Source organism: Mustelus asterias, chromosome 1 (assembly GCF_964213995.1).
Source record: "Mustelus asterias chromosome 1, sMusAst1.hap1.1, whole genome shotgun sequence".
NCBI lineage: Eukaryota > Metazoa > Chordata > Chondrichthyes > Carcharhiniformes > Triakidae > Mustelus > Mustelus asterias.
In genome coordinates, this window is record NC_135801.1 from 28,741,258 (window position 1) to 28,767,913 (window position 26,656).

At 42.5% G+C, this 26,656-nt stretch overlaps 1 protein-coding gene across 1 annotated transcript; it reads right to left on the reverse strand.

Annotated features, from left to right (window-relative positions):
• Nucleotides 1–879: 879 nt before the first annotated feature.
• ucp1 (uncoupling protein 1) lies at nt 880–9,220 on the reverse strand. The gene is made up of 7 exons (XM_078210621.1): nt 9,114–9,220; nt 8,090–8,239; nt 7,260–7,476; nt 5,911–6,108; nt 5,720–5,821; nt 3,851–4,031; nt 880–1,497 (listed from the first exon to the last, which is right to left on the reverse strand). The coding sequence occupies exons 2-7, from the start codon at nt 8,213–8,215 to the stop codon at nt 1,398–1,400; spliced, it is 924 nt and encodes a 307-aa protein (XP_078066747.1). The 5' UTR covers nt 8,216–8,239; nt 9,114–9,220; the 3' UTR covers nt 880–1,397.
• Nucleotides 9,221–26,656: the final 17,436 nt, after the last annotated feature.

Sequence of the window (26,656 nt, forward strand, 5' to 3'; positions counted from 1 at the left end):
TGTCAGGGGGATTAACAGGGTAATTGTGTGAGGTTATGGGAATAGGGCCTGGGTGGGACTGTGGTCAGTATAGACTCGATGGGCCAAATGGTCTCCTTCTGTACACTAGGGATTCTATAATTCTATGATATGTCAGTTGTATAGGATGCCTGATTTGTTATTGTGCTTCATCTGAACTTTATAGTCCAAACCATACATATTAAACAAATAACACTGAGTTATGGTTGAGAAAATATAGCAAAACAGTAAGGTAGTAAGAAGCTAAAAGTATAATGCAGCAGCGGACAGAAGTAAAATAGCTTTCTCTCAAATGTACTTCTTTCACAATTTGTCACAGCAGCATTTTTAGAAGAAACTGTTTTCATAGACTTTAATGAATCTAGCATGGTGGTTACTGCATGCCCGTGACATAATTCCTATACCAACCCACCTAACTGAACTAAAGATGTTAAGAAATGCCTCCGCCATATCCTTCAGACTAAAGGCTCCCAGGAGCCAGAGTCACCAGTCACAAAGATCAAGGACACAATAGACTGAGCAATTGGGTGTTTGTATGTCACCAAAGATAGTTAATACTTCAGACAAGTACAACTCAGTAGGCACCCCAGTCAAATCTCAAGAATTAATTGACCTGGGTATGTCTTGCAGGCAGTTGGGCTCAGCCTCCCAAGTTTAAAGTGTCGCCAGGAATAACTCACTCTATTTAACTAGATAGGCCTGTTATCCCAGTCTATAATCATATAATAACTACAGTGAAAGGCAATGCCACCGACAGTTACTGGGGACTTGCATTATAATTTATTCCATCTCACCAAATGTAACATGAAAAGCTGATATATTTAGAAAATTGTAAATTATGCTTCTATTAAAACTGATTTTGTAAAAATACTGACAAATAGTATTTATTGATATGTGGCTGTCAATGCAACAAATGGCGTTTAAGAGACAAGATTGAAATTTTCAAAACAAACTATTTGAACATTAGTTTTTCCTTAGGCTTACAGATGCTAAATCTTAGCAATAAAGTGCATATTACTCAGTGGTATATTTTTTTAAAATATGAATTCCGTCAGATGGCATTAAATTGTTTTACACAGCATATCCTATGAAAAATAAAGTGCTTCTTTTTGACTGCTCATATACTGGTTAAAAACATTTGCCCTGAATATGTTTTCTAAGATGTAATGAATATCACCAGATTTTGAAATGCAATTGAATTAAATCACTGGTATGCTGGTCATGGAGTTTCATTCCACACAAAATAATCCCATAACGAAAATGATCACATTCATAATACAAGTTCTCATGTCCATAATGCAGGCCTGGCAGTGCAGAGAGGTCATTCTATGATCCAGCTGTAATGTGTGGCCAACACCAGGGAATCATACGGCACAATCCTAACTTTGTCTGGTCATCATCATTGCTCTTTTCAGCTGCTCATAAGACACAAACATGATCACGTTCCAGCTCCCAAGGCGCAGATAAGAGGGAAGGAACCTACAAGAGAAATGAACATTAGCAGTGAAACCAGAATATTCAGCATGCAGTGGGACAGGAAAAGAGGATTAGTAATGAATGACTGCTATGTTGGTATTATTTTCATTAAGGGAAAACAGGATGCTTTTGGAACAATAATGTTGAATATCCAAAATCATATAGCTGAGAAAAATACATACGAGCTAAGTAAGAGTCCTTCTAAAATGAACGGGTAGGGCAATAAAAATAGGGAAAAGAAACAAATTATACAAAGTTGCAGGCAAATAGAAATGAATCAATGTAGGGAGAAAAGTAGGAAATTGCTAAAAATGGTTTCAAAAGGATAGTGGGCTGAATTTGCCCACCATGGGAATTGTAATGGGCAGGACAGGACAATGCAAAGGTCCGTTGACCTCGGGTGGGATTTTCCGGTCTTGGGATGGTGTGGCTGGAAAATCCCACCCAGTGGCTAAATAAAGAGGAACCTAGAAATGAGCTTAGTCAAAAACATTAAACTCGATGTTTCAGAAGTCTGGAAGTTTAGAATCTGGAAACCTGGAGGTTTCTCCCCAAAAAGCTGCTAAAACGAGGGCCGGGATTTTCCAGCCCCCATGTGGCAGGTTTTCCTGTGGCAGAGGCGGCTCACCATGACCTCAGGTCATTAATTTAGCTTTCCCTTTACTAGATAAGAGCCCCGGCTTGTTCAGCCTTTCTTAATAGTTCTAACCTCTCATTTCCAGGATCATCATTGTGAATCCTTTTTGCACAGGCAGGGGCATGAAGGGTAACAGAACAATGGCAGATAGGTGGCGTCAAGTTATAGAGCAGCCATGATTTAACAGAATAGTGGAACTAGCTCAAGGAGCTGAATGGTCTACTTTCTTTCCTATGTCCCTATTGTTGTAAAGGATCAATTAAAGAAGTTACATCACAAATATGACAAAAACTAGAAGGTAGTTAATTGAAATGCATCTTTTGTAGCATTATCCACTAAAATTATTTATTAGCAATTCTAATATGTTATCTAATTCTTGTACTTCCAGTATCCTTGAGGGTTTTCAAAGCTGACTATGCAGAGATACTTGAAATGTTGAGGGTCTCAAGACTAGTAAATCCCCTGGGCAAGATAGAATACATTCTAGGGTCCTGATGGATACTAGGGTAAGATATTTAGGTGGTTATTACAAGAGAATTATTGAGCATTTTACAGATTCTGTAGGACTGGAAACAGGCAAAGTTATTTTGGAAGGACAACAGAACTGCCAAGAGAGACTAGGTCCATTATTTGATGAAAGGTAGAAGAGTTGTACTGGCTGGAGAAATGCCTATATAACTAAAGCATAAGGAATAACCAGCATAGATTTAAAAGAGGACAATCTTACCAACTAAACCTCATTTACTCTCTTTAGCTTATTAGGAAATTAACTAGATGGTTTATGATATCATTCAAAAGAACAAAGAACAATACAGCACAGGAACAGGCCCTTCGGCCCTCCAAGCCCGCGCCGCTCCCCGGTCCAGGATTGAATCCTGAATCCAGGATCCCCGCCCAATTTTCCAGCCCATCTACATCCTAATATCCTATCCACCGAGCTGTCCCTCACAGCTACGATGCTTTGTTCATCACAACCTATTAACTCACCCCCACCCCCCCATTCCAGACCATGTTAATCTCTATTTAAACTTTCAGGGAGTTGTTGACCAAGTTGTTGACCAAGTTAATGAAAGACTTCTAACTGAACTAAAATCCACGGTGACCTAAGAGAGAATATGGAATGAGATAAGAAACCTCTTAGAAAATAGAAAAGAAAGAATACTTAGACATGCAAGGTGGGGTGGGGCTAGGGGAGTCAAGGAGAGATCTCATCCATGTAAGAGATCTGGATAGCATGTTAAAATTCTCATCTTTGGACTCAGCAAAATCATCTAGAGTTGAAATGTCTCTTGCTTTGCTTAAAACCAGGGTGGATATTTAATATGTAAATATTCCCGATTTCTCAGCTGATTAAACTGGCCTCTGGTTGAGCCAGAAAGCAGGATTTCCCTAGTTTTGATCCCCAGTCTGTGCTGAGTTTGTTGATCTCAGCCTGGCCAACAGGGATGTTAGTGCAACTGGATCCCAGTGCCTCTAGACTGGGGAAAGAAAAATTAACCAGGGGTTCCTACTCCTGAAACTGTCCCTGCTAGAACCAGGAATGGACAGGATCAAGTTCAACTGTAATACCCCCAGACTTGAATCACCTATAGATACTCAATGATTACATTCATACAATCCTGTACAACTGGCCCCAAGGAGGAAGATAAATGGAGAAGAAAAGAACAATTACATGTAGATTTACTTCACTGTCAATGAAGTTGAATCGAATAAAGTTACCCTTTATAAAAGGCTGTTGGTCCTTCTTTAACCAGCATAGTCCAAGCACAATTCAGTGCACTTTTATAATGTCCGGGAGCAGAGTTCATGTATCTTGTCTTTACTACATCAACAGGAGAAGCTGCTACTGTTGTGCAAAACCCTGCGCCAAAAGCCGAGAGGAAGTGGCACGGAAAGTTATCTGCAAATTGCAACAAGTTCTTATCAATTTCAGAGTTTGTTACTGTTCAAGTGAAGGCATGACATTATTTTCAACTTGTACCCCCTCTGCCCATATCATGAGTAATATTACTGCTTCTGTGACAATTAAGAAGATGCGTCACATTTTTTTGCGACTCGTGGGTTACCAGATTTGCTTGTTTCAGATAACAGCACTATGGTTACAAGTGAGTTATTTCAAGAATTCATACAAAAGAACGATACATGCCATGTGTGTACTGCACTGTTTCATCCAGCTTCAAACAGTCAACAGAGAGAGCTGTCCAAACTCTGAAGGAGGGAGTGGAGAGGATGTCAGGTGATACTTTGAGAAAAAAGCTCTCAAGATTTTTATTCCAGCATCGTATCACACCACAATCCGAAGCCGGGCTCTCTCCAGTGGAATTGTTGTCAGGTAGAAGGCCAAAGTCTCACCTGAATCTGCTTCAACCAGATTTCAGAGCAAAGTGGGCAGGAGACAACAGAAGCAGAAGGAGGGACATAACTACCATGCCAAAGAGAGGCAGTTCAACACAGACAGTCAGGTCTACCTCAGGACTTTTGATAGTAACCAGAGATGGTTGCCGAAAATCATTTTAAACCAAAGGGGTCCAATATCTTGGGTCATGAGACTGCAACATGGAAGAGTTGTTCGCAGACACCAAGATCATATATTCATTTACGGTATGACCTCAGGTCAGAAAAGGTTTCGGAGTCAGCAGTCATTACTGCTAACATGGCAGAAGATAATGCTGCTTGTGGGCATTCACCAGAAAGTTGTTCCTGAGGTTCAAGGTTTGCCAGTTGACTCTGCTGGAGTAATGGAAGAGGAATGTTCATTTACAGATTCACAATCTACCTCTTCACGTGTGATTCCAGATCAACCGTTACAAGAACAAGCTGCCAGAGGTAGTAGTAGGGGCAGGTACAATTTTGTCTTTTAAAAAGCGTTTAGATAGTTACATGGGTAAGATGGGTATAGAGGGATATGGGCCAAATGCGGGCAACTGGGACTAGCTTAGGGGTTTAAAAAAAAGGGCGGCATGGACAAGTTGGGCCGAAGGGCCTGTTTCCATGCTGTAAACCTCTATGACTCTAAGATTCACCAGTGGCGTTGCGTAGATCACAATGCAACCACAATGCTCCTGGCAGACTTTTTTATAGTTAAGACATCACTTTTGTTATATTTCTGTTCTAATAGATGATTGAAATTTAGGGGAGGAGGTGTTATAGACTCTCATTTTGAATACAGAGTGTTCTTACAAGCCTTCTCTCCTATGTAACTGATTTATGGCGTTTGCAGACTGTTCTGGACACGTGCGGGTTTTCGAGGGCTTTTTGGTCTGCAATAGAGTGTTCTGCGATGGGGGGGGGGGGGGGTCGCGGAGCTGGCCAGCAATCGAGAGGCCGGCAGTGCAGGCTACTGCGCATGCACACTGATCTCGGCGCTGACAGATCAGCGCATGCACAGTGGCCCACTCAGCGCTATGCTGCCGGCCTCTCTGGTGGGAATAGGCCCCGCCTATTAGGTTTTTTTTGCGTGATTCATGCTAGGACACTCTGATGCACGGAGTGTGGGAGATTCATTTTGAAAGTCCCGCTGAAAAGAACCAGCGCGATTTACTCCAGTGTTTACGCGAATTCGACACTATCCCACCACTGTGAGCCCACCTGTTAAAAGTTGCTTCCTCAGAATGGCCTCTTTAATGAGGTCGTAGGTTACGAGCTCAGAACAGTTGACAATGGCATTTCGAGTAATGTTGGGAAAAGTTCCTGTAAGGGACGACAAACAAGATGCGATTAACAAAGTGGAAATGTCACCAGATTCAGGATGGGATAGAGGGATCAATGTTGCACACTACCTTTCCAAAGTCCTCGAACTCCTTCTTCTTTGGCTATTAGTTTATAGGCCTGAAGAGTGCCATTGTAACGTTTCGGAGCACCACAGAGGTTCCTTTGTGCCTGGAAACGAACTTTAACCACATCAGTGGGCTGTGCCAGTATTACCGCCAGTCCTCCTGTAGTACACCCTGCCAGGAGACGGGTTGCCATACTGGCATCTAAGAGAGAGACAGAATTAAATCAGCATTTCACATATTATGCCAAAATCATACTACATAAGAAAACTTTTTTAAAATTTGTTTATGGGATGTGGGGATCACTGGCTGGACCAGCATTTATTGCCCATCCCCAAGTGCATTTAAGAGTTAACCATATTGCTGTGGGTCTGGAGTCAATATAGGCCAGACCAGGTAAGGGTGTAGCCCTAAAGGACATCAGTGAACCAGATGGGTCTTTACTACAATCAACAATGGTTTTGTGGACATCATTAGACAATTAATTAATTGGGCAGCACGGTGGCACTGTGGTTAGCACTGCTGCCCTCACAGCACCAGGGACCCGGGTTCAATTCCCAGCTTGAGTCACTGTCTGTGTGGACTTTGCACATTCGCCCTGTGTCTGCATGGGTTTCCTCCGGGTGCTCTGGTTTCCTCCTGCAGTCCAAAGATGTGCAAGTAGGTGGATTGGCCACGCCAAATTGCCCCTGAGTGTCAGGGGGACTAGCTAGGGTAAATGCATGGGGTTATGGGGATAGGGCCTGCGTGAGATTGTGGTCGGTGCAGACTTGATGGGCTGAATAGCCTTCTTCTGCACTGTGGGATTCTATAATTCCAATTTTTTATTGAATTCAAATTTCACTATCTGCCGTGGTGGTCCTCAAATCCAGGTCCCCAGAGCATTCTCCTGGGTATCTGTATTACTTGTCCAGTGACTATACCACTGCCTCCCCTTTCATTCCAAACTGTTTTATGGTAAATGTTTGTGTTATTCAACAGGAGATATAATTTGGGCTTGAAACGTTAACTCGGTTTCTCTCTCTACAGATGCTGCCAGAGCTTTTCCAGCACTGTTTTTATTTCAGATTTCCAGCATCTGCAGTATTTTGCATTTATATAATTTCCAGTTGTCCGCAATCCATACAATGTAAACATCATTAAACAGGAAGAACGGGCATTTCTTATTAAAACAAAACCGAAGACGGCAACTGCACTTCTTTAAACAACATTTGCTTTTAACTCATCAGCAGGCACTGATTTCCAAACCGTTGTTTCACACAAGGCATTCATTGTACTAACTTTTACCCCTGAATGATTTGCACACAGTAAATACTTGTTTAAAATGATGTTACTGCCGGTCAGTTAGTACTCACGGTCACTCCCTCTGGTGTAAAATTGTTTCACAGAGTCATAGAGACCAATTCTTATTGAAGCGAAGCTCATCTGTCTCTGAAGGCCGGCCACGAGGCCGCTGTACAAACTCCTCGCTCCTTCGGTTTTGATTATTGTAGCCACTGTTCCCCAAACGCCGCGGTATCTGACACTTTTGGCAACTCCGGCCCTGGGAGATCCTGAAGTCTCTCCTTGAACCTAAACCACATGGCTGAGTTAAACTTGGGGCAACAAGAGAATCTTTAAAGCGAGCAGAACTGATGCATTTTATAAACTCTTAATTTCTGTGAAATTCCTTAACTTTGGTCTCCCTTCAAAATAATTAATCAAATCCAAAGATGTGCAGGTTCGATGGATTGGCCATGCTAAATTGTCTCCTTAGTGTCCAAAAAATGTGCAGGTTAGATGAATTGGCCATGATAAATTACCCCCTTAGTGTCCAAAGATGTGCAGGTTAGGTGAATTGGCCATGTTAAGTTGCCCCTTAGCGTCCAAAGATGTGCAGGATAGGGGGATTGGCCGTGGTAAATTTACCCTTAATGTCCAAAGATGTGCAGGTTAGGTGAATTGGCTATGTTAACTAAATTGCCCCAAATGTTGAAAAATGTGCAGGTGGTAAATGTGTGGGGCTAGGTAACATACTCTGTCAGAGTCGGTGCAGATTCGATGGGCTGAATGGCCGCTTCTGCACTGTAGGGATTCTATGATTCTAAGTGCAAAGAAAATGAGTCTTTAAACCAAACACATACAATTGGTCTTAGAATATGCTTTAGAGAGAATAGAAGTGATTATTCTGGGGTGTGTTTGTTACCTGTAATCTGACTTTGGCCGTGTCCAGGGGGAATGTAATAAGATCAGCGAAACAGGCCGCTGTACCAGCGCTCATGAACCGCACACCAGGCGTTGGGGGAACGCTTGAAGGTTTCAGTCCCACCATCTTGAACACAGACTTTGCAAAATGCTGGAAATAAATAATGCAATCATATTGTTGTCGGTAGCGCTCAGGTGACAATTCTCTTCATTTAGATGATCCGGGTGTTTTGTACATTATTTGCTGGTTATTTTTTTTAACATTCATGACATTTACCTTGAACCAGACTCTGTCCCATTTCACATTGTACCTTAAGGAGAAGGGTCATATGGACTCGGAACTTTAACTCTCCACATATGCTGCCAAGACATGCTGAGTTTACACTTCGTTTTTATTTCATATTGTACTTGCCATTTTGTTCTATTAGCGCTTATTGAATTTACCACCCTGCCCTTAAACCCGTGGAGTTCTCCGGCACCGTATTTTCTCAATTGGTAGCCTCTCTAATCCCTCTTTTCCTGAAAGCGTGTATGCTGGAGTCTAGTTCCATTGTCTCAGGCACTTCCTTCGTACAGTGACTGTAGGCAAGCTATTCAACCAAGGCTATCACTAATACAAGTCTACTTTGGCCTTTGCCAATATCCTCACGTGTAAACTTTCTAGCTGGAGCTACTGATTGGATAGAGATCAGAAGCCAATACCCCATGTATTAGCCCCAAATGCAACACTGGCTTAGATCAGCACAGAATGGGGATCCGGCCTGACAGGTGGCAGTCCATACCAGACATTCATTCACTTGCTCATTGAATCACCCGCAGTTTATCATTAGCTTCCGTAATCTTTTGCAACGAATTCTATGTCTACAAGGGCATTTTTGCCCACAAGCTACTTACATTGGTTAAAAAATGACTGGAATTTGGTCTACATCAAAAAGTGCAATAAATACATTGTACAATTGTTTAAATCCCAGTGGAAGCTAAAATGAGAAATACCTGACTGTCACATTGAGATTTCTCAACATTACCTTCAGTGAGCTTGTACTGCCTTGCACTGTTCAGTAACTCTCAGCTCTCCTCTGAGAAATTCTTCTCCCATGTCCTCCTACTGTTCTTGGAATGACCAGGACTTTGCCGTTGCTTAAGTTGTAACAGCTCAGAGTATTCAGTTCTTTTATAACCCAGTGATGCAACCAAAATGCAGCCACAGTTGGGCGTTCCCTTATGGGAGGAGTGGACAGGTTGCCTCAACCAGCGCTATTTGTCTCGGTTTAAACGTTGTGGCACCGTTCCACCAAATACACTGACTAGAAGCTTGGCTGCAAGTTATGATTCTAACCTTCACCTCGTAGAACATTGACCTCAGTACTCCAGGATATGCCTCCAAAAAAAGAACAGACCTCTAGCAAGAAATACAGCGTGTGATTATGGGGCTGCTACAGTATGACGCACAGAGATGAAGATGTTATGATTCATTTTGTCGTTTAGATTACCAATAAACATTTACCGTGGGCACGCTGTTCCTGAGAGTGAGAACCCAAAACAATTTCAATTGCGAGAACTTGGCAAACGGTCAACATTTTGCAAAAGGTGGAGTGGGGTTTAATTTCTTCCCCCATAGACTTACACAAAGATAGCTGGTTGACTGCAGCCAGGGGGGGAAATAAACCTCAGCTCTTGCTTTCTCAACAATACCTAATCTTCACATGGCACTAAGAACATTAAGGTGTGTTATCTTAAACATATTTATGGTTTGCCTGTTTTTTTTTCCAATAGTCAATTATTGGTCTGCAATAAAACATGCCATCTACGTGGAGGTTTATTTATTAGTGTCATAAGTCGACCTACATTAACACTGCAATGAAGTTACTGTGAAAATCCCCTAGTGGCCACATTCCGGTGCCTGTTCAGGTACATGGAGAGAGAATTTAGCATGGCCAATGCACCTAACCAGCACATCTTTCAGACTGTGAGAGGAAACCGGAGCACCCGGAGGAAACACGGGGAAAACGTGCAGACTCCGCACAGACAGCGACCCAAGCCTGGAATCGAACCGGGGTCCCTGGGTGCTGTGAGGCAGCAGTGCTAACGACTGTGCCACCTTGCTGCCCCAAGTTGTCAAAGTCCTCATTTTTTTCTCAAACTAGAATTGCTGCACAATCAAGTTGCAACGAGAATAGAACCAAATTGGAAGTCATAAGGAAGAAACGGTGCAAAAGAAATGTGGAGCCCACATTTTCACCATGTGGCATGTTGTGCACCAGTTTCCTACACTGAGCACTGACTTCAGGGCGATGGGATTGACCGGGGTAACTCCCCCGGTGACTCTGCGTCTCGATCTGATTGTTGCCATTCGGGGGGCTCGAACCGGCAGAGCCAATAGCAATCATGTTCCGAGAGGCCGGCTACAAGATAGCCAATAAGCAAGGGACACTCCGGGAGGCCTGGCCCCAGGACAGCCAATAGACAGAGGGGACGCGTTGACGCTAACTGGCGTGGAGGTTCAAAGGGCTGGTGGAACAGCTGAGTGATCACCTTTGACATTGCAAACCCTGCTTTATAGCTACACAAGGGCTCCCCAGCGGGAGCTGAGTTTAGTCAAAGGTTAGATACATTTTCTGCGTTTGCATTATTCGATTATGCAACCAAAGCAAAGACACCTAACCATAACCTTGGTGCAATATTGTGTGTAGTCACGAAACGCAACATCTACACGCAAGTATAGATGAAAGTTGGCATATCTGATGTATTAAGCTGTCTCATTTTGCCGTGACAGATAGATAAAAGATTGCTGAATCGCTTGTTAATTATAATCCTCAACAGATTTACCGCCCTACTCAGTAAAATTACCCAACCATAAGTTGAAATTAATTTATTACCGTGCATTACGGTGCCCGAGTAACAGAGAGAACAAGAATTATCTCCAGACCCAGCTCACCAATACGAGGCTTTTCCTGTGGCTACATTACAGGACAGTTGTTTTTAAAATGTACAGCTGGCGGCACTCTCAAAGGAAATAATTCCATACCCATCTGAAAGAGTATTATAAATTCTAATTAAAGATATGTGTAATTCAAAATAAAAAAAATCAAGTGCTGAAAATTCATTGACCCTTCGTCAGAACTCGTGATTAATCTCAATATCTTCATTTTAGTTTAATTAAAGGGGAACATTCATTGTCACTTTTCCTCATTCAGGCTGGATTTAAGTTACACTTTTGGGGAATTCAAAACATTCTTAGAAAAGTCAAAGTCTTTGTGTCTATATGAGCTTACCTTTCAGATGACCAGTAAGCATTAAATGCAAAATTAGTCTCCAGCAAAGACCAATAGTCCATCAATCAGTGAAGTTACTGTGAAAATCCCCGAGTCACCACACTCCAGTGCCTGTGTGGGTACACCGAGGGAGACTTTAGCATGGCCAATGCACCTAACTTGCACATCTTTGGACTGTGGGAGGAAACTTGAGCACCCGGAGGAAACACACGCAGACACGGGGAGAACGTACAAACTCCACACAGACAGTGATCCGAGGCTGGAATCGAACCCAGGTCCCTGGTGCTGTGAGGCAGCAGCGCTAACCACTGTGCCACCACGTGTGTGAGTGTGTGTGTTTGTGTGTCTGTGTGTGTGTGAGCATTTTAGTTTGTGTGTGTGAGTTTGTCTGTGTGAGTTTGTCTGTGTGCGTGTGTTTGTGTGTGTGAGAGTTTGTGTGTGTGAGTTTGTCTGTGTCTGTGAGAGTTGGTGTGTGTGTGAGTTTGTCTGTGTCTGTGTGCGTGTGTGAGAGTTGGTGTGTGTGTGTGAGTTTGTCTGTGTGTGTGTGTGTGTGTGTGTCTATTTCATGACTTTCAGGTTTTGTCGGACCTTGAGCCTCCGCCGGTAATCTCACTGACGGAGTGTGTGGGCTCAAGATCCTAACCACTGGGATGTGGCTTCAGTCTTTTTAAAAATCCAATCTGTGGTTTCTAGCAAGTAAATTATTAAAATCATTTTTATAAAGCATGGCTTTGTAACACAAAGCTGAAGCATATGCAACCATCTTCAGCCAGAAGTGCATTGTCAATGATCTTGCCTTCCTCCTGAGGCCCCCAGCATCGTGGATGCCAGTCTTCAGCTAATTCCATCCACTCCATGTGATATCAAGAAATGGCTGAGTGTATTGGACACAACAAAGGCTATGGCCCTATAACAACTTGGCCTGCAGTGCTAAAGACTTGTGCACCAGAACAACTATGTTGTACAGCTACAACACTGGTATTTACCCAAAGGTCTGAAGGATTGCCCAGGTATGAGCTGTCCTCAGAAAGAAGGAAACATTCAATTTAGCCAATTACTACCCCCTCAATCTACTCTCAATCATCAGCAAAGTGATGGAAGGTGTCATTGACAATGATACCAAGCAGCACTTGCTCAGCAATAACCTGCTCACCTATGCTCAGTTCAGATTCCAACAGGTCCACTTAGTTCCAGAGCTCATTACTGCCTTGGTTCAAACATGGACAAAAGAGCTGAATTCAGAGGTGAGATGAGAGTGACTGCCCATGCCATCAAGATGGCATTTGAGTGAGTGTGGCATTAAGCAGCCCTAGTAAAATGAAGACAGTGGGAATCTTGGGAAAGCCCCTCCACTAACAGCAGGCGTAGCCCACCATGAAGGAAATGTTTGTGCTTGTTGGAGGCCAATGATTTCAGCCCTAGGATATTGCTGCAGGAGGTCTTCAGAGCAGTAGCGTAGGGCCAACCATCTTCAGTTGTTTTATCAATGGCCTTCCTTCCGTCAACTGGTCAGAAATTGGGAAGTTTGCTGATTAATTCACAGTGTTAAGTTCCATTCACAAGTCCTCAGATGCTGAAGCAGTCCATGCCCAAATGTAGCAAGACCTGGACAAAATGAGGCTTGGGCTGATTAGTGTCAAGTAATATTCCCACCACACAGGTGCCAGGCAATGGCCATCTCCAAATAAAGAATCTAACCATGTCCCCTTGACATTCAACAGCATTGCCATCATTGAATCCCCCACAATCAATATCCTGGAATTACCGTTGACCAGAAACTGAACTGGACCAGCCATATAAATACTGTGGCTATAAAAGCAGGTCAGAGGCTGGGAATTCATTGTCAATGCAAGAGAACTGACAACTGATTGTAGTTTTTAGCTCCTAGTGTTTTTCCAGTCAGCCACCATCAAAGAGTGGCAACCAACTATAATTGGAGTGGAAATATCCTGTAAGATCTTTTGCTGTTTTGAAAACACTTAAAAACTCTGATTCCAAAACAGATACTGCTTAACACACGCAACAATCTACCAATATCAAATTTCCAGTTCTGTATTTTTTAATCATTCAGTTCACGTAATAAAAATAAAGCTTCAAAATATTTATTTTCCATTTACCAAGAACATTTTGACACGAGAGGATGGTGTGATATTGGTTTAAGTTACTAGGTAAAATATAAGCATGCAATTAGATTTAAATGAAATTGTATTTGACTGGTAGTTGAATAAGAGTGTGTTTTAAATAAATCCCCAATCTAAAATAAAATTAGTTGTACATAAAATCATATGAATGAGAGATGTAAGAAGACATGGATTTTAATGTGGATAAATAAAAAGCGATGAATTTTTAAAAAAGAAGGGTTGACAACTGTTGATAGTAACAGCACAAGAACCACAGAAATGAGTATTAATTCCCATGATTTCCAGAGTCTGAGAAGTGAAAGTCCAGAGACTGTTTCCTTTGTGGTGGTGTTTAGTCCCGATGAGTTTCTGGTTGGAGATGACAACACAGAGGTCCTTGAAACAAATGACATTGCAACATGATGGGCTTCCTGTGCTTAGACTGCTTGGCAGACATTCATCAAAGACTTTCAAAATCAAGCAGGCTTTGTGGATTTGAGAGACGGTAACCGACTATTTGCTTAGCTAGGCTGCTGGAGTCCTTTCCAGCTGCTGTTAAAACCTCAGTCTGCTTGTGAGGTCAAAGATTTAATGTTAAAAACTGTCCGTAAGGACAGAGGTTTGGGTAATGTGACATGATCCATTCAAGGTTAATTGCAGCCTAACAATCAGTTTCTGTGCTTCTGGCCAGAATTCCATTGCTCTCCCTTCGGAGAGATGAGGTGGCTATTAGCATCTCTTCCAGTATAATGAATTTCAATCTCTCTCTTGTATGATAGTTCAGGTTGGGGAGCCAGTTCATCTTGATGTCCTCTGCTTTCCTTGATTACAAGGGGTCTGGAGAATAAGATGTGAGATTCCACGGGCTGAAAGAGGAACTAGTTTGTTTTAGTAACTTCTGTTGGTAATAAAGGGCCAATCATGTGGTCATGTGATTTGTAGCAGCCACGATCATGTTTTGGTTCAGCAGGAAATCTCCATAGAAAGCATTCTTTCTGGATATATCGCAGCTTGGTATGGCTCCTGCTCTGCCCAAGACTGCAAGAATCTACAAAGGGTTGTGAACGCAGCCCAGTCCATCATGCAAACCAGCCTCCCATCCATTGACTCCGTCTACGCTTCCCACTGCCTAAGGAAAGCAGCCAGCATAATCAAGGCCCCCACACATCCCGGACATACTCTCTTCCACATTACTCTGTCAGAGACAAAGATGCGAAAGTCTGAGATGACGTACCAACTGACTCAAGAACAGCTTCTTCCATGCTATTATCAGACTTTTGAATGGTCCTATCATATATTTTTCTCTTCACCTTTTTTTTAACTGCAACACTATATGCTGCACCCTCGCCTTTCCTTCTCCCCTATGAACAGTATATTTTGTCTGTATAGCGCACAAGGAACAATACTTCTCAGTGTATCCTGATACATGTGACAATAATAAATCAAATCAAATCAAATCTTGAAAATCCATTTTTAGCAATGACAAAAATAATGTTTTTGGATTTCTTTTCATGTCATAGGATTCCAACATAAGCAATCAGTGAGATTCAGTTGGAAGTTTGAAAGGAGGAAGTATTTGTATAGGATTGTTGACTGTTCACTGAAAGTGTCCTATCAAAGTCAAGCTATCATGAACATTATCTGCTCACTAATTAATCATGTACATGACTTCAAAGCACCTAATTTAACTACTCATACAAAACATAATTATGATGAAGTCTGGTTCCTCGCTTCAAAAAATCATAAATTTGATTGAGCAAGCTCAGACTTGGTTCACTCTAAGTTTAATTGTTATTTGGTAATGAATCAATGCAAATTAGAAAGTGCTGACCAATTTCAGTATAAACTAGTGTAAAAAATTTTTTCACATGATATGGCCATCACTGGCTGGACCAGCTTTGTTGTCCTTGCCAATTTAAAAAAAAATTCATTCGTGGGACATGAGCGGCCAACATTTATTGCCCATCCTTAGTTGTTCTTGGGGGACAGTTAAGAGTCAACCACATTGCTGTGGATCTGGAGTCACATGTAGGCCAGACTGGGTAAGGATGGCAGATTTCCTTCCCAAAAGGACATTAATGAACTAGTTCCTGACAATTGACAATGATGTCATGGTCATCAGTAGATTCTTAATTCCAGATTTTTAAAAATGGAATTCAAACTCCACCATCTGCTGTGGCAGATTCGAACCCGGGTCCCCAGAACATTAGGGTTTCTGGATTAATCGTCTAGATAATACCACTAGGCCATCACCTGCCCTATTGCCCTTGAGAAGGTGGTGGTGAACTGCCTTGTTCAATGCAGTCCATGAAGTGTAGGTACACCCATAGTGCTGTTAGGAAGGGAGTCCAGGAATTTTGATCTAACAACAGTGCAGGAACGGTGATATAGTTCCAAGTCAGAACAGTGTGTGACTTGGAGGGAAACTTGCAGATAGTGGCGTTCCATGCATCTGCTGCCCTTGTTCTTCTAGATTGTAGGAATTGCAGGCTGGGCAGGAGTTGTTGAAGGATCCTTGGTGAGTTGCTGCAGTGGATCTTGTAAATGGTTGACACTGTGCGTCATTGGTGGAGGGATTGAACAGTTGTGGATGGGGTGCCAATCAAGCAGGCTGATTTTTCCTGCATTATGTTGAGCTCCTTGAGCGTTGTTGGAACTGCACTGATCCAGACATGTGGAGAGTATTTCATCACACTACTGACTTCTGCCTGGTAGATGGTGGACAGGCTTTGGGGAGTCAGGTGAGTTACTCACCACAGAACTCCCAGCCTCTAACCTGCTCTAGTATTTATATGGCTAATCCAGTTTTGTGTCTTGTCAATTGTAACCCCAAGGATGTTAATAGATGGGGATTCAGTGATGGCAATGTCATTGAATGTCAACGAAAGATTGTTAGATTCTATGTTGTTGTTGGAGATGGTAATTGCCTGGAATTTGTGTGGTGTGAATGTTACTTACCACTTATCAGCCCAAGCCTGAATGTTTCCCAGGTCTTGCTGCACATGGGTTTATTATTTTAAGTTTATTTATTAGTCACAAGTAGGCTTACATTAACACTGCAGCTAAGTTGCTGTGAAATTCCCCTATGGGCATGGACCTATTCAATATCTGAGGAGTTGCAAATGGTGCTGAATACAGCGCAATCATCAGTTAATATCCCACTTCTGACCTTACGATGGAAGGAAGGTCGTTGATGAAACAGCTAAAGATGGTTGAGCCTGGGACATCATCTTGCGGAACTCCTGCAGTGATGTCCTGGGACTAAGAAGATTGACGTCCAACAGCTACAACCATCTTCCTTTGCGCTAGGTTTACTTTTAAAAGATGATATTGTAACAAAATGTGATAGTCACAGTGTGACATGTGACAAGTTCAATTCCTGATGCTAAATAATGGTTTAGGACCACTCTCTATTCGTGTGAAACCAAGACCAGCTAAACATGATGGCCCAAATCTTCCACTCTTCAGATCTTTGGAGATGGACGTACATTGGGAGATGTGGCCCTGCGGAAGTCCTGATACTAGGCATGCGTGCAAATTGTCTGAAAAGTTTAATCTTTGATGGGCTGGTACCCTGTTTGCCAGCACCCACCCCAAAGGTCTCCTACCCTGAGATTGAGCCAGATATGTGGGACATACATCAATATTTACCCAGGAAATGCTTGACAATTTAATACTAGGTCTAATTGCAGTATAACTCAACTGAACATCACAACCAAACTCCCCGCCATCCCAAACCTGCCTCAAATCACCTGACCCTCCTATTGTCACCGGGCGTACCCAGGAGTGCCTGGTCTGCCCATTTCTGCTTCACCTGAGATCAGAACATTCTGGAAGCAGTGGGTTCTATCATCGGATCAACTCTGTAGGCACTAATCAACAGTCCTCCAATCATTACCGTCTGACAATGAGGAACATATTAATCATCAATAAAAGCAGAAAATACTGGGAAAAGCTTGGCAGATTAAGCAGCATCTGTGTAGGGAGAGAAACCTTGTTAATGTTTCAGCACTGTGACCTTTCATCAGAAATTGTGAACAGTATTTTCTGTTTTGATTTTAGATTTCCAGCATCCGCAGTATTCTGCTTTCCACTTGATATAAATCAGCAACACCACTGAAGCCTTCCTCCTCCAAAATACAGATTTTACCACGATGAGCAAACTCCTAAAATTCCAAATCATCTTTCCACTTGCTGATTGTTTTGTAGTATTTTTAATTGATGTCAATAAACCCAGCCACTTTAGCTCTGTTGACTAACAGATAGAGGAAGTAAAAGACATCCAAATGCTACAATTACCTTCAAGGCTTCTGCAGGAAGGTTACTTCTCACCTGTATTTTGGTCATGTTGTCTTATACAACAGAACCTGAAAAACTTGATGGCTGCCTCACCTGAAAGTGTGGTTGGTATGATGCACTTGGTGGGTGTTGGCCTCAGACTCTTTCGCCATGAAAAGACATGTTTTCTGAGGTGGTATAACAATATTTTCCCTTTTCTGTATGTAAGGGACTGAGGAAAATTTGTGGGGAAGACATTTACCAGTGTTCTTTGTCCCTTGTGGGTTTCAGTGTCCTGTTTGGCGGGCGGGTGCTGTGAACAGGATGCTGTTGGTTGAGTGATGTGGGCTGGGCCAATGGGATTGCTCTGGGGGCGGGAGGAAAAAAAGGCGCCAGGAAGTGAAGGAGCTGCAGAGCTGAAGAGGGAGAGAGCTGAAGAGGGAGTGTGCAGAGAGAAAGCTTTTCCCACGCAGTGAGAATTCGGTTTGGAGTGAGAGGCAGCCAGGCATTCCCCTGCCTGTTCTTTTCATTACTGCCGAGGAGGACAGCCTTCAGCGCACTCGACCTACGTTGCTGCACGGATAGCTCACGGCACCTCTGCCTCCTGCGGCATCATCTTCCACACGTGTGTCTCTTCTGGACTGTGTGTGTGTGTCGTGAGTAACTGGTGGGGACTATACAATCCAACTGGAACAGTATCTACAAATGTGTTACTGAGGATGAGTTTCCCCATGTGTGCACCAACGGATGGGCCCCAACGGTTATAGATCAGAGCTCACTGTTTTATGTCTGTTAATTATAATTGTTATTAAATTTACTTTTGATATTCCGATTACAGTACTGACATTTATGGGTAAAGAGGGAATTAGCCAAATCAACATCAACCGCTAGGAATTCGGGATCCTGTTGATTGAATATTTAAATAGTAGCCCCATATAGTGGTCAGCAGGGGGTTACATGTATATGCCATATTTGTCCTTTCCCATTGGGAGACATAGGATTTGTCCACAAAAGTATACTGATTGTGTATTCATAGTATGATTAGCTTCACATGCCTCATGATCCATGTCCTTAACTAATACATAAATTCAAAAACACTCCTTTTCTTAAATATGATGGGAGAATTAAGCTACTCCTTCAGATTTTTACCCTGTACTTGTCTTACAGATTCAATCTTACACACCAGTTGCCCAGCTTGGTCCCTTTGATAAGGATTTAAACATCCTACTCATTGATGTACAGTTATGGGGTTATGATATGGGGTTATCAGTTATGATATGAGCTTGAGTGAATGTTGAACTGAACAAAGGTTGTCCTCCCCCTGGCACACATTTTTACAATTGGTCATCAGATAACTGGTTGTGTAATTTGTCATTTATTAGGTCCTCTAGTCCATGGTTTATCATATTTATGCAATGTAATAAATGTAAAGTTCACACAAAAAATAAGACACTTTGGGTTGGTTATTGATTAATTTATTAACCTTATTCTTAGGCACAGAGGTCTTGTGGCGCAGTGGGTGGCATCCCTGCCTCTGAGTCAGAAGCTCTGGGTTTGGGTCTTGATGGTCAAGGAAGGTGCATTCGTAACACGGCCAAACAGGTTGAGTGTTTAAGACAGACATGTCTTAACATGCCAATGGCTGGCAATAAGAGCGGGAGAGACTCCTAGTCAGCCACGTTCGATGTGGAATGGCGCCCCTCAAACTATAAGCCCCTGGCAATAGATTAGTGACCTGTTCCAGGAATTACTAGCTATGGAAACAAACAAAGGTTTGGCTTAGCACACCACTAGGTGTGGGAAGCAAATTTTAATTGGGATCCTTAGTCACAACTATCTGTTTTAGAATTTAGATTGCTTTTATTCTTTCTTTAATTAAACAATTATTGTTTTTATTCAAGCCATATCTTTTCAAACGACCAGTTAATTTTCCTCGATCATAATATTGATCATAAACTGTTTCTATCTTCTTTTCTATGTAACCCCAGCAATAGCCCTGCCTACTTTCAATGTTGTTATGACCAGGAGAACAGGAGTGAGCTGGCTCCCCTTCTGGTCAGCCCCTTGAATGGTCACAGCAAAGATTTTAAAATTTATTTTCCCCCATAAATACCTTTTTCAATCCAGATGTATTTATTTGTTAATGAGGAGCCAATCAAACCAGATTTTGTTGAGTCAAAAAAAGAGTCAACTTATAAGCTTATTAGTTACTAAGCCCAAGAAAAAATAATAAAGGCATGACAACACACAATGATATCAGAAGTAAGAAAGTTAGACTCAAATAAAAAGTTGAAAGAATATACAATTAAGTCCTTTGTTTTTGAGGTGCAGATTGTTCAACATTGTGGCTGTTTGAAGTTAGTTGGTTTCCTGTGGAATTCTGGAGTTGACTTGGTTCAGGTCTGCATTTTCTTGAAGGCATTCTTTTAGCTTCAGAGAGAGAGGGGAGAGAAAGCAACCTTTATTACTCTCTTCCAGCAGCGTTTTCAGATGACTCAGATATTTTTTTCTGCTTCTCCTGACTCAGCTTGCAAAGCCCAGTTTTTAAAACTCCTGTCTGCATGTTCTCAGAAAAGAATTTGATTAGCAAGTTTTGCACTCATTGTTGCAGACCAAGTAATCCCATTTTTTAACCTTTTATCTCTGAAAATTGTGAGTTTTTAAAGTTTACTTATTAATGTCACAAGTAGACTTACATCGACATTGCAATGAAGTTACTATGAAAGTCCCCTAGTTCGGATACACAAAGGGAGAATTTAACATGTTCAATGCATCTAACCAGCATGTCTTTCAGACTGTGGGGGGAAACCGGAGGAAACTCTCGCAGACGTGGGGAGAACGCACAGACTCTGCACAGACAGTGACCCAAGCCGGGAATCGAACATGGGTCCCTGGCACTGTGAGGCAGCAGTGCTAACCACCGTGCCACCATGCTGCCCATGATATATGCCAAAATAGAAATCAACAAGAGATAGAGTTATTTCATCCTCCACAAGGACCTTTGAATGTCTGAAGAATATCTGGCTGGTTAACAGGTCCCATTGTTTTGATAGAACTACATCTGATCAAGGTCCAGCACTGCACATTTTAATTTCTTCCTTTCAAGACTGCCTCCATTTGAAGTAGACCTTTACACCTAGTGTGAGGTTATACACAACAGGTCTACAGTGCAATTCATATTGAAACTTTCCAGAAAACTTGTCAACTTACTGTATGAGACATCAGGTGATTCTTGGCAGCCATTTTTTGAACAGTGTTTAGTTTTATTTTAATCAAGTCTTCTTTAAATGGTTCACTGTGTCTGTGGTTACCGGCTGAAGTTGTAGGTAGCTCTCACTCAGTCATAGCTTCCAGTCATTGTGACAATTTGTAATGGACTACCTTGATGGGAGTTTGCTGAAACATTATTCACCCCATTTGCATCCCAGCATTTTCCAGTAATATTTTAATGAAACCAACCCCAGCCTTATTTAAGCACTACTTGAGCCCAATCTTCATAATAATTATTACACAGTCTCTGGGTAATGTTATACTTCTGAAATCAATTACAACTGAGCCAATTTCATACTGCGCATAGATGTGAGTGGCTCCAGCTATAAATCCTTTATGGGCATCCTCTGTAAAATCAGTTCCATCATGCACTGTTTCCTGGGGTCACGGGCCTTGTGTTTGTGAATCTTGTGGAACTTGAACAGTTATTGACTTACATGCCTATCCGGGATGACCATGAGTATGCCTGCTGTGATTCCAGCACTTGTTGCTGCTACACCCTTGTATTTACCCTGGTGTCTTCTGTAAATATAATGAAAATGTAATTGCCACATTAGTTAAATGGCATGACAGTCATATATGGTATTCCTGGGGAGGGTGCCATACAGGTCATTGCATTGAGGCAGTGGCTTGCCAGGTGCATGCCATTCCTTCATCAATTGGTAATGCTCAAATGTATCTTTAGATTTACTAAACCAAACTCCTATTGTTTTTAGCCAAGCCTGAGCCTCCAGAGGTACAGGTGTTCAGACATGTTGGGGCAGCCAATCCTCTCTGCCTGTTGACCCCATGTTGGATTTTTTACCTCCTTCCAACTGTACCATGGTTTTGTGCCCTCTGAGGAAGGAGAAGGCAGCCGGTGCTGCAACCTATGTTATTGCTGTTGCTTCAACAGGGGTACCAAGGACAACAATTTACAAGAACATAGCACCTTGAATGTAGTACAAGGACCCAAGCTGCTTTACAGGAGCGTTTAGTATTTGACCCTATGTTATTGCTGTTGCTTCAACTGATGAAGGCTAAGATTCCATTAGCCTTCCAAATAGCTTGCTGCACCCGAATGTTAGCCTTCAGTGACTTGTGGACAAGGACACACAGATCCCTTTGTATATCTACACTTTCCAATAACTTACCTTTTAGGAAATACTCTGCACATCTGTTTCTTTTCCAAAGTGAATTACTTCACATTTTCCACATTATATTCTATCTGCCATGTTCTTGTCCACTCACTAAGTTTGTCCAAATCCCCCGGTGGGCACTTGAATAAGACCATCAGATATATGAGCAGAATTAGGCCATTCGGCCCATTGAGTCTGCTCTGCCATTCAATCATGGCTGATAAGCTTCTCAACCCCATTTGCCTGCTTTTTCCCCATAAACTTTCAAGAATCTATCTATTTCTGTCCTAAATACACTCAATGTCTTGGCCTCTACAGCCTTCTGTGGCAATTAATTCTATAGATTCATCACCCTCTGGCTGAAGGAATTCCTCTTCATCTCGGTCCTAAAGGGTTGTCCCTTTACTCTGAGGCTGTGCTCTCGGATTCTAATCTCTCCTACTAATAGAGACATCTTCTCCATGTCCACTCTATCCAGGCCTTTCAGTATTCTGTAACTTTCAATCAGATCCCCCCCTCATCCTTCTAAACTCCATTGAGTACAAACCCAGAGTCCTCAAACGCTCCTCATATGTCAAGCTTTTCATTCCGGGGATCGTTCTCGGGAACCTTCTCTGGACCCTCTCCAGGGCCAGCACATCCTTCCTTAGATACGGGGCCCAAAATTGCTCACAATATTCCAAATTGGTCTGACTAAATCCTTATAAAGCCTCAGCAGTACATCCCTGCTTCTGTATTCTAGTCCTCTCAAAATGAATACTAACATTACATTTTCCTTCCTAACTAACTACCAACTCAACCTCCAAGTCCTAAACTAGGATCCCAAGTCCCTTTGCACTTCTGATTTCTGAATTCTCTCCCCATTTAGAAAATAGCCTACACCTCTATTCTTCCCACCAAAGTATATAGCCTCACACTTTCCCACATTGTATTCCAAGAACCTGTCCAAGTCCTGCTGCCTCACTGCCTCCTCAATACTACCTGTCCCTCCACCTTTCTTGTATCATCTGCAAACTTAGCCACAATGCCTTCAGTCCCTTCATCTAGATCATTGATGTATAAAGTGAAAAGTTGTGGTCCTAACACTGACCCCTGCAGAACTCCATTAGTCACCGGCTGGCATCTTGAAAGGACCCCTTTATATCCATTCTCTGCCAGTCAGTCAATCTTCTGTCCATGCTAGTACCTTGCCTCTAACACCATGGCTCCTTACTCAGCAGCCTCCTGTGCGGTACCTTGTCAAATGCCTTCTGGAAATCCAAATAGATAACATCCACTCGCTCTCCTTTGTCTAATCTGCTCATTACCGTCTCAGAGCGTTCTAACAGTTTTACATCTTCCTCACAGCACACATTCCCACCTAACTTGGTATCATCAGTGAACTTGGAAATATTACACCTGGTCCCCACACCCAAATCATTGATATATATTGTGAACAGCTGGTCTAAATACTGACCCTTGCAGTACCTCACTAGCCACATTTATTCCGGCTCTCTGTTTTCTGCCTGTTGGTCACCCTTAATTCATGCCAGTATAATGCTTTCTATCCCATGTGCATTTACTTTGCTAACCAGCTTCCTGTGGGGGACTTAATCAAAAGCCTTCTGAAAGTCCAGAACAATGTCCATCAACTCTCCTTTGTCAATTTTGTTCATAATATCCTCAAAAAACTCCAACAAGTTCTGACATCATTGAGTGTGTTCGGTGGAATTTGCCTGATTCTGAAATGGCCTGCGAGACTCAACTCATGAAGTTAATTTTTAAATTGCAAAAATCTGCTACCATTCTCGTTGCCAATTGTACCCTGACATTTCAGAAATAGGATGACAGCGGGTTTTATAATGCTTTAAAGCTAACCTCAGTTTGGGGAGTCAGAAGAGGAAGTCATCCGATAACCAGAAAAAGGCCAAGAGCAATTTGGTGGTGTCTAAAAGCTGATGATAGCTTCATTAGGCGAAGGCTAAGTGATTTCCAGAAATGGTTCATGTGGCATGGTTGGCAGGCATGGGCAGGAATTGTATATTGGGCCTGGTGCCCGGAACTAGATTACAACAGGTCACAGATTCACTCACTCCTTTTCTCTGTCAACATCTATCCCTCTCTCACTCTGTCTCTCTGTCTTCCTCTCTCCCTGGAGCTGTGACTCTGATCTGGAACTGGATATTACACGGGAGGACTGTAATTGAGACCTAACTGGGCTCCACCAGGATTCCATTCCATTTATGCTGCTTAGAAAGTTGTGGTTGGGAGGCAGAAACTGAACGGCACGGTAGCACAGTGGTTAGCACTGCTGCTTCACAGCTCCAGGGACCTGGGTTCGATTCCCGGCTTGGGTCACTGTCTAGGTGGAGTTTGCACATTCTCCTCGTGTCTGTGTGGGTTTCCTCCGGGTGCTCCGGTTTCCTCCCACAGTCCAAAGATGTGCGGGTTCGGTTGATTAGCCATGCTAAAATTGCCCTTAGTGTCCTGGGATGCGTAGGTTAGAAGGATTAGTGGGTAAATATGTAGGGATATGGGGGTAAGGCCTGGGTGGGTTTGTGGTCGGTGCAGACTTGATGGGCCGAATGGCCTCTTTCTGTGCTGTAGGGTTTCTAAGATTCTAAGATGAACATTGCACCCAAAACCCTGAATTAGGCTAAAGGAAACATCTAGGGAAATCCCAGGACTATTGAAGGAAGTCCACCAGTTTAGCTTCACAGTAGACCTGAGAGCAACTCTTTCCAACAGCCAGCTAGCTTTAGGCCTTTCCAGAAGAGATCTTCCCAAAAGAGAGACTTTTCATGTACAACATTGTGTCGTATGATTGGCCAGGTGTTGACAACATGGCCAGAATTCTCTGGTCTCTCACACCCCGTTACCACTGCCAGTGAGAATGGAGAATTTGGCGCTCGACTAACTCTCCACTCACAGCAGCAGGACCGGATAATCGCAGCCGCGGGTGAGGTCGGAGAATTCTGGTACATGTTTTTACAGCCACTGGCCATCTGACCCGACTGTACAAATAACTCTGTCCCTAGAAATTGTGAAAGGGTCTTCTTACATTGCTCAACTTGGCCTCTTGGTATTATCACAATATTATTCATCCAGAAACTCAGCAAATGTTCTGGGGACCAGAATCCCGCCACTGCAGCTGGTGGAATTTGATTTCGATAAAATAATTCTGGAATTAAGAATCTACTGACGACCATGAAACCATTGTCGATTGTTGGAAAAACCCATCTGGTTCGCTAATGTCCTTTAGGGAAAGAAATCTGCCGTCCTGACCTGGTTTGGCCTATATGTGACTCAAGAGCCAGAGCCAATGTGGTTGACTCTCAACTGCCTTCTGAACAAGGGCAACTGGGGGTGGACAATAAATGCTGGCCAGCCAGCATGTCACACAAGTGAATAAAAAAAACTTAAAACTCCATTCCTTTGCACTTTTGTCAGCGGAGCAGTTTGATCAGGATTTTGAGGTCTTTATCTTTTTCACCCCTGAGCTTTTTCCTCATCACTCTCTCTTTCGTATGCACACATTCTCCAGGGTTTTTAATAAGTGATATGAAATTCACCAATTTGAAAATCATTTACATAATGGTTTGATATTGATGTGAACCATGGTTCAGTAGGTAGGAATTTTGCCTCTGAGTTTGACCATTTAGTGTTCAAATCATATTCCAGTTATCTGAATGCACAATCCAGCCTGACATTGCTGAGCAGTACTAATGGAGTGGATGATGCTGGGTGAAATGTTAAACTGAAACCCTGTCTGCTCTCTAAATGGATGTTAGAAAATCCATGTGGCACAATTTCCCCCAAAACAGCAGAGTTCTCCCCAACACCTGGACTATATTTTTCCCTCAACATTGCTAAAACATATTACCTACACATTGCTGCTTGTGGGAGCTGGCTGGGCATGAATTGGCTGATATGTTTCCTATATGTGACGACACTTCAGAGTTGGCTGTAAAGCACTTTGGAGATCTGACAGAGTGAAAAGAGTTACATGGATACAAATCTTGCTTTCTTTGCTTTTTTCCTTCTAAGCTTATTTTCTTCTTTGTTTCTTTTTGTCCTTCTTTCCCTCTTTCTTTCCTTCCCTGCCAGTGATGGTCAGAATCTTTAAAACATGCCTGTAAATCAATGGAAATTAAAATTGGGTTGCTTCTGCAATGCACAATTGATCTTCAATGCAAAATTAATGCCAAGCCGCAAATCTACACAAATCTACACCTCCAGGGCAGGACTTACTCAGTTAATGGTAGGGCATTGGGGAGAGTTATAGAGATCTAGGGGTACAGGTTCATAGCTCCTTAAAAGTGGAGTCACAGGTAGACAGAGTGGTGAAAAAGGCATTCAGCATGCTTGGTTTCATTGGTCAGTAAGAAGTTTAACAACACCAGGTTAAAGTCCAACAGGTTTATTTGGTAGCAAAAGCCACACAAGCTTTCGGAGCTCCAAGCCCCTTCTTCAGGTGAGTGGGAATTCTGTTCACAAACAGGGCATATAAAGACAGAGACTCAATTTACAT

Bases quoted from the DNA above. Each gene is read 5' to 3' on its own strand.
- ucp1 (XM_078210621.1), bottom strand. From the start codon at position 8,215: ATGGTGGGACTGAAACCTTCAAGCGTTCCCCCAACGCCTGGTGTGCGG. The intron at 5,822-5,910 runs GTAGTGTGCAAC...CGTCCCTTACAG, and splicing joins AGTTCGAGGACTTTGGAAAG to GAACTTTTCCCAACATTACT. The intron at 1,498-3,850 runs GTAACTTTATTC...TTTCTCTTGTAG, and splicing joins CCAACAGCCTTTTATAAAGG to GTTCCTTCCCTCTTATCTGC.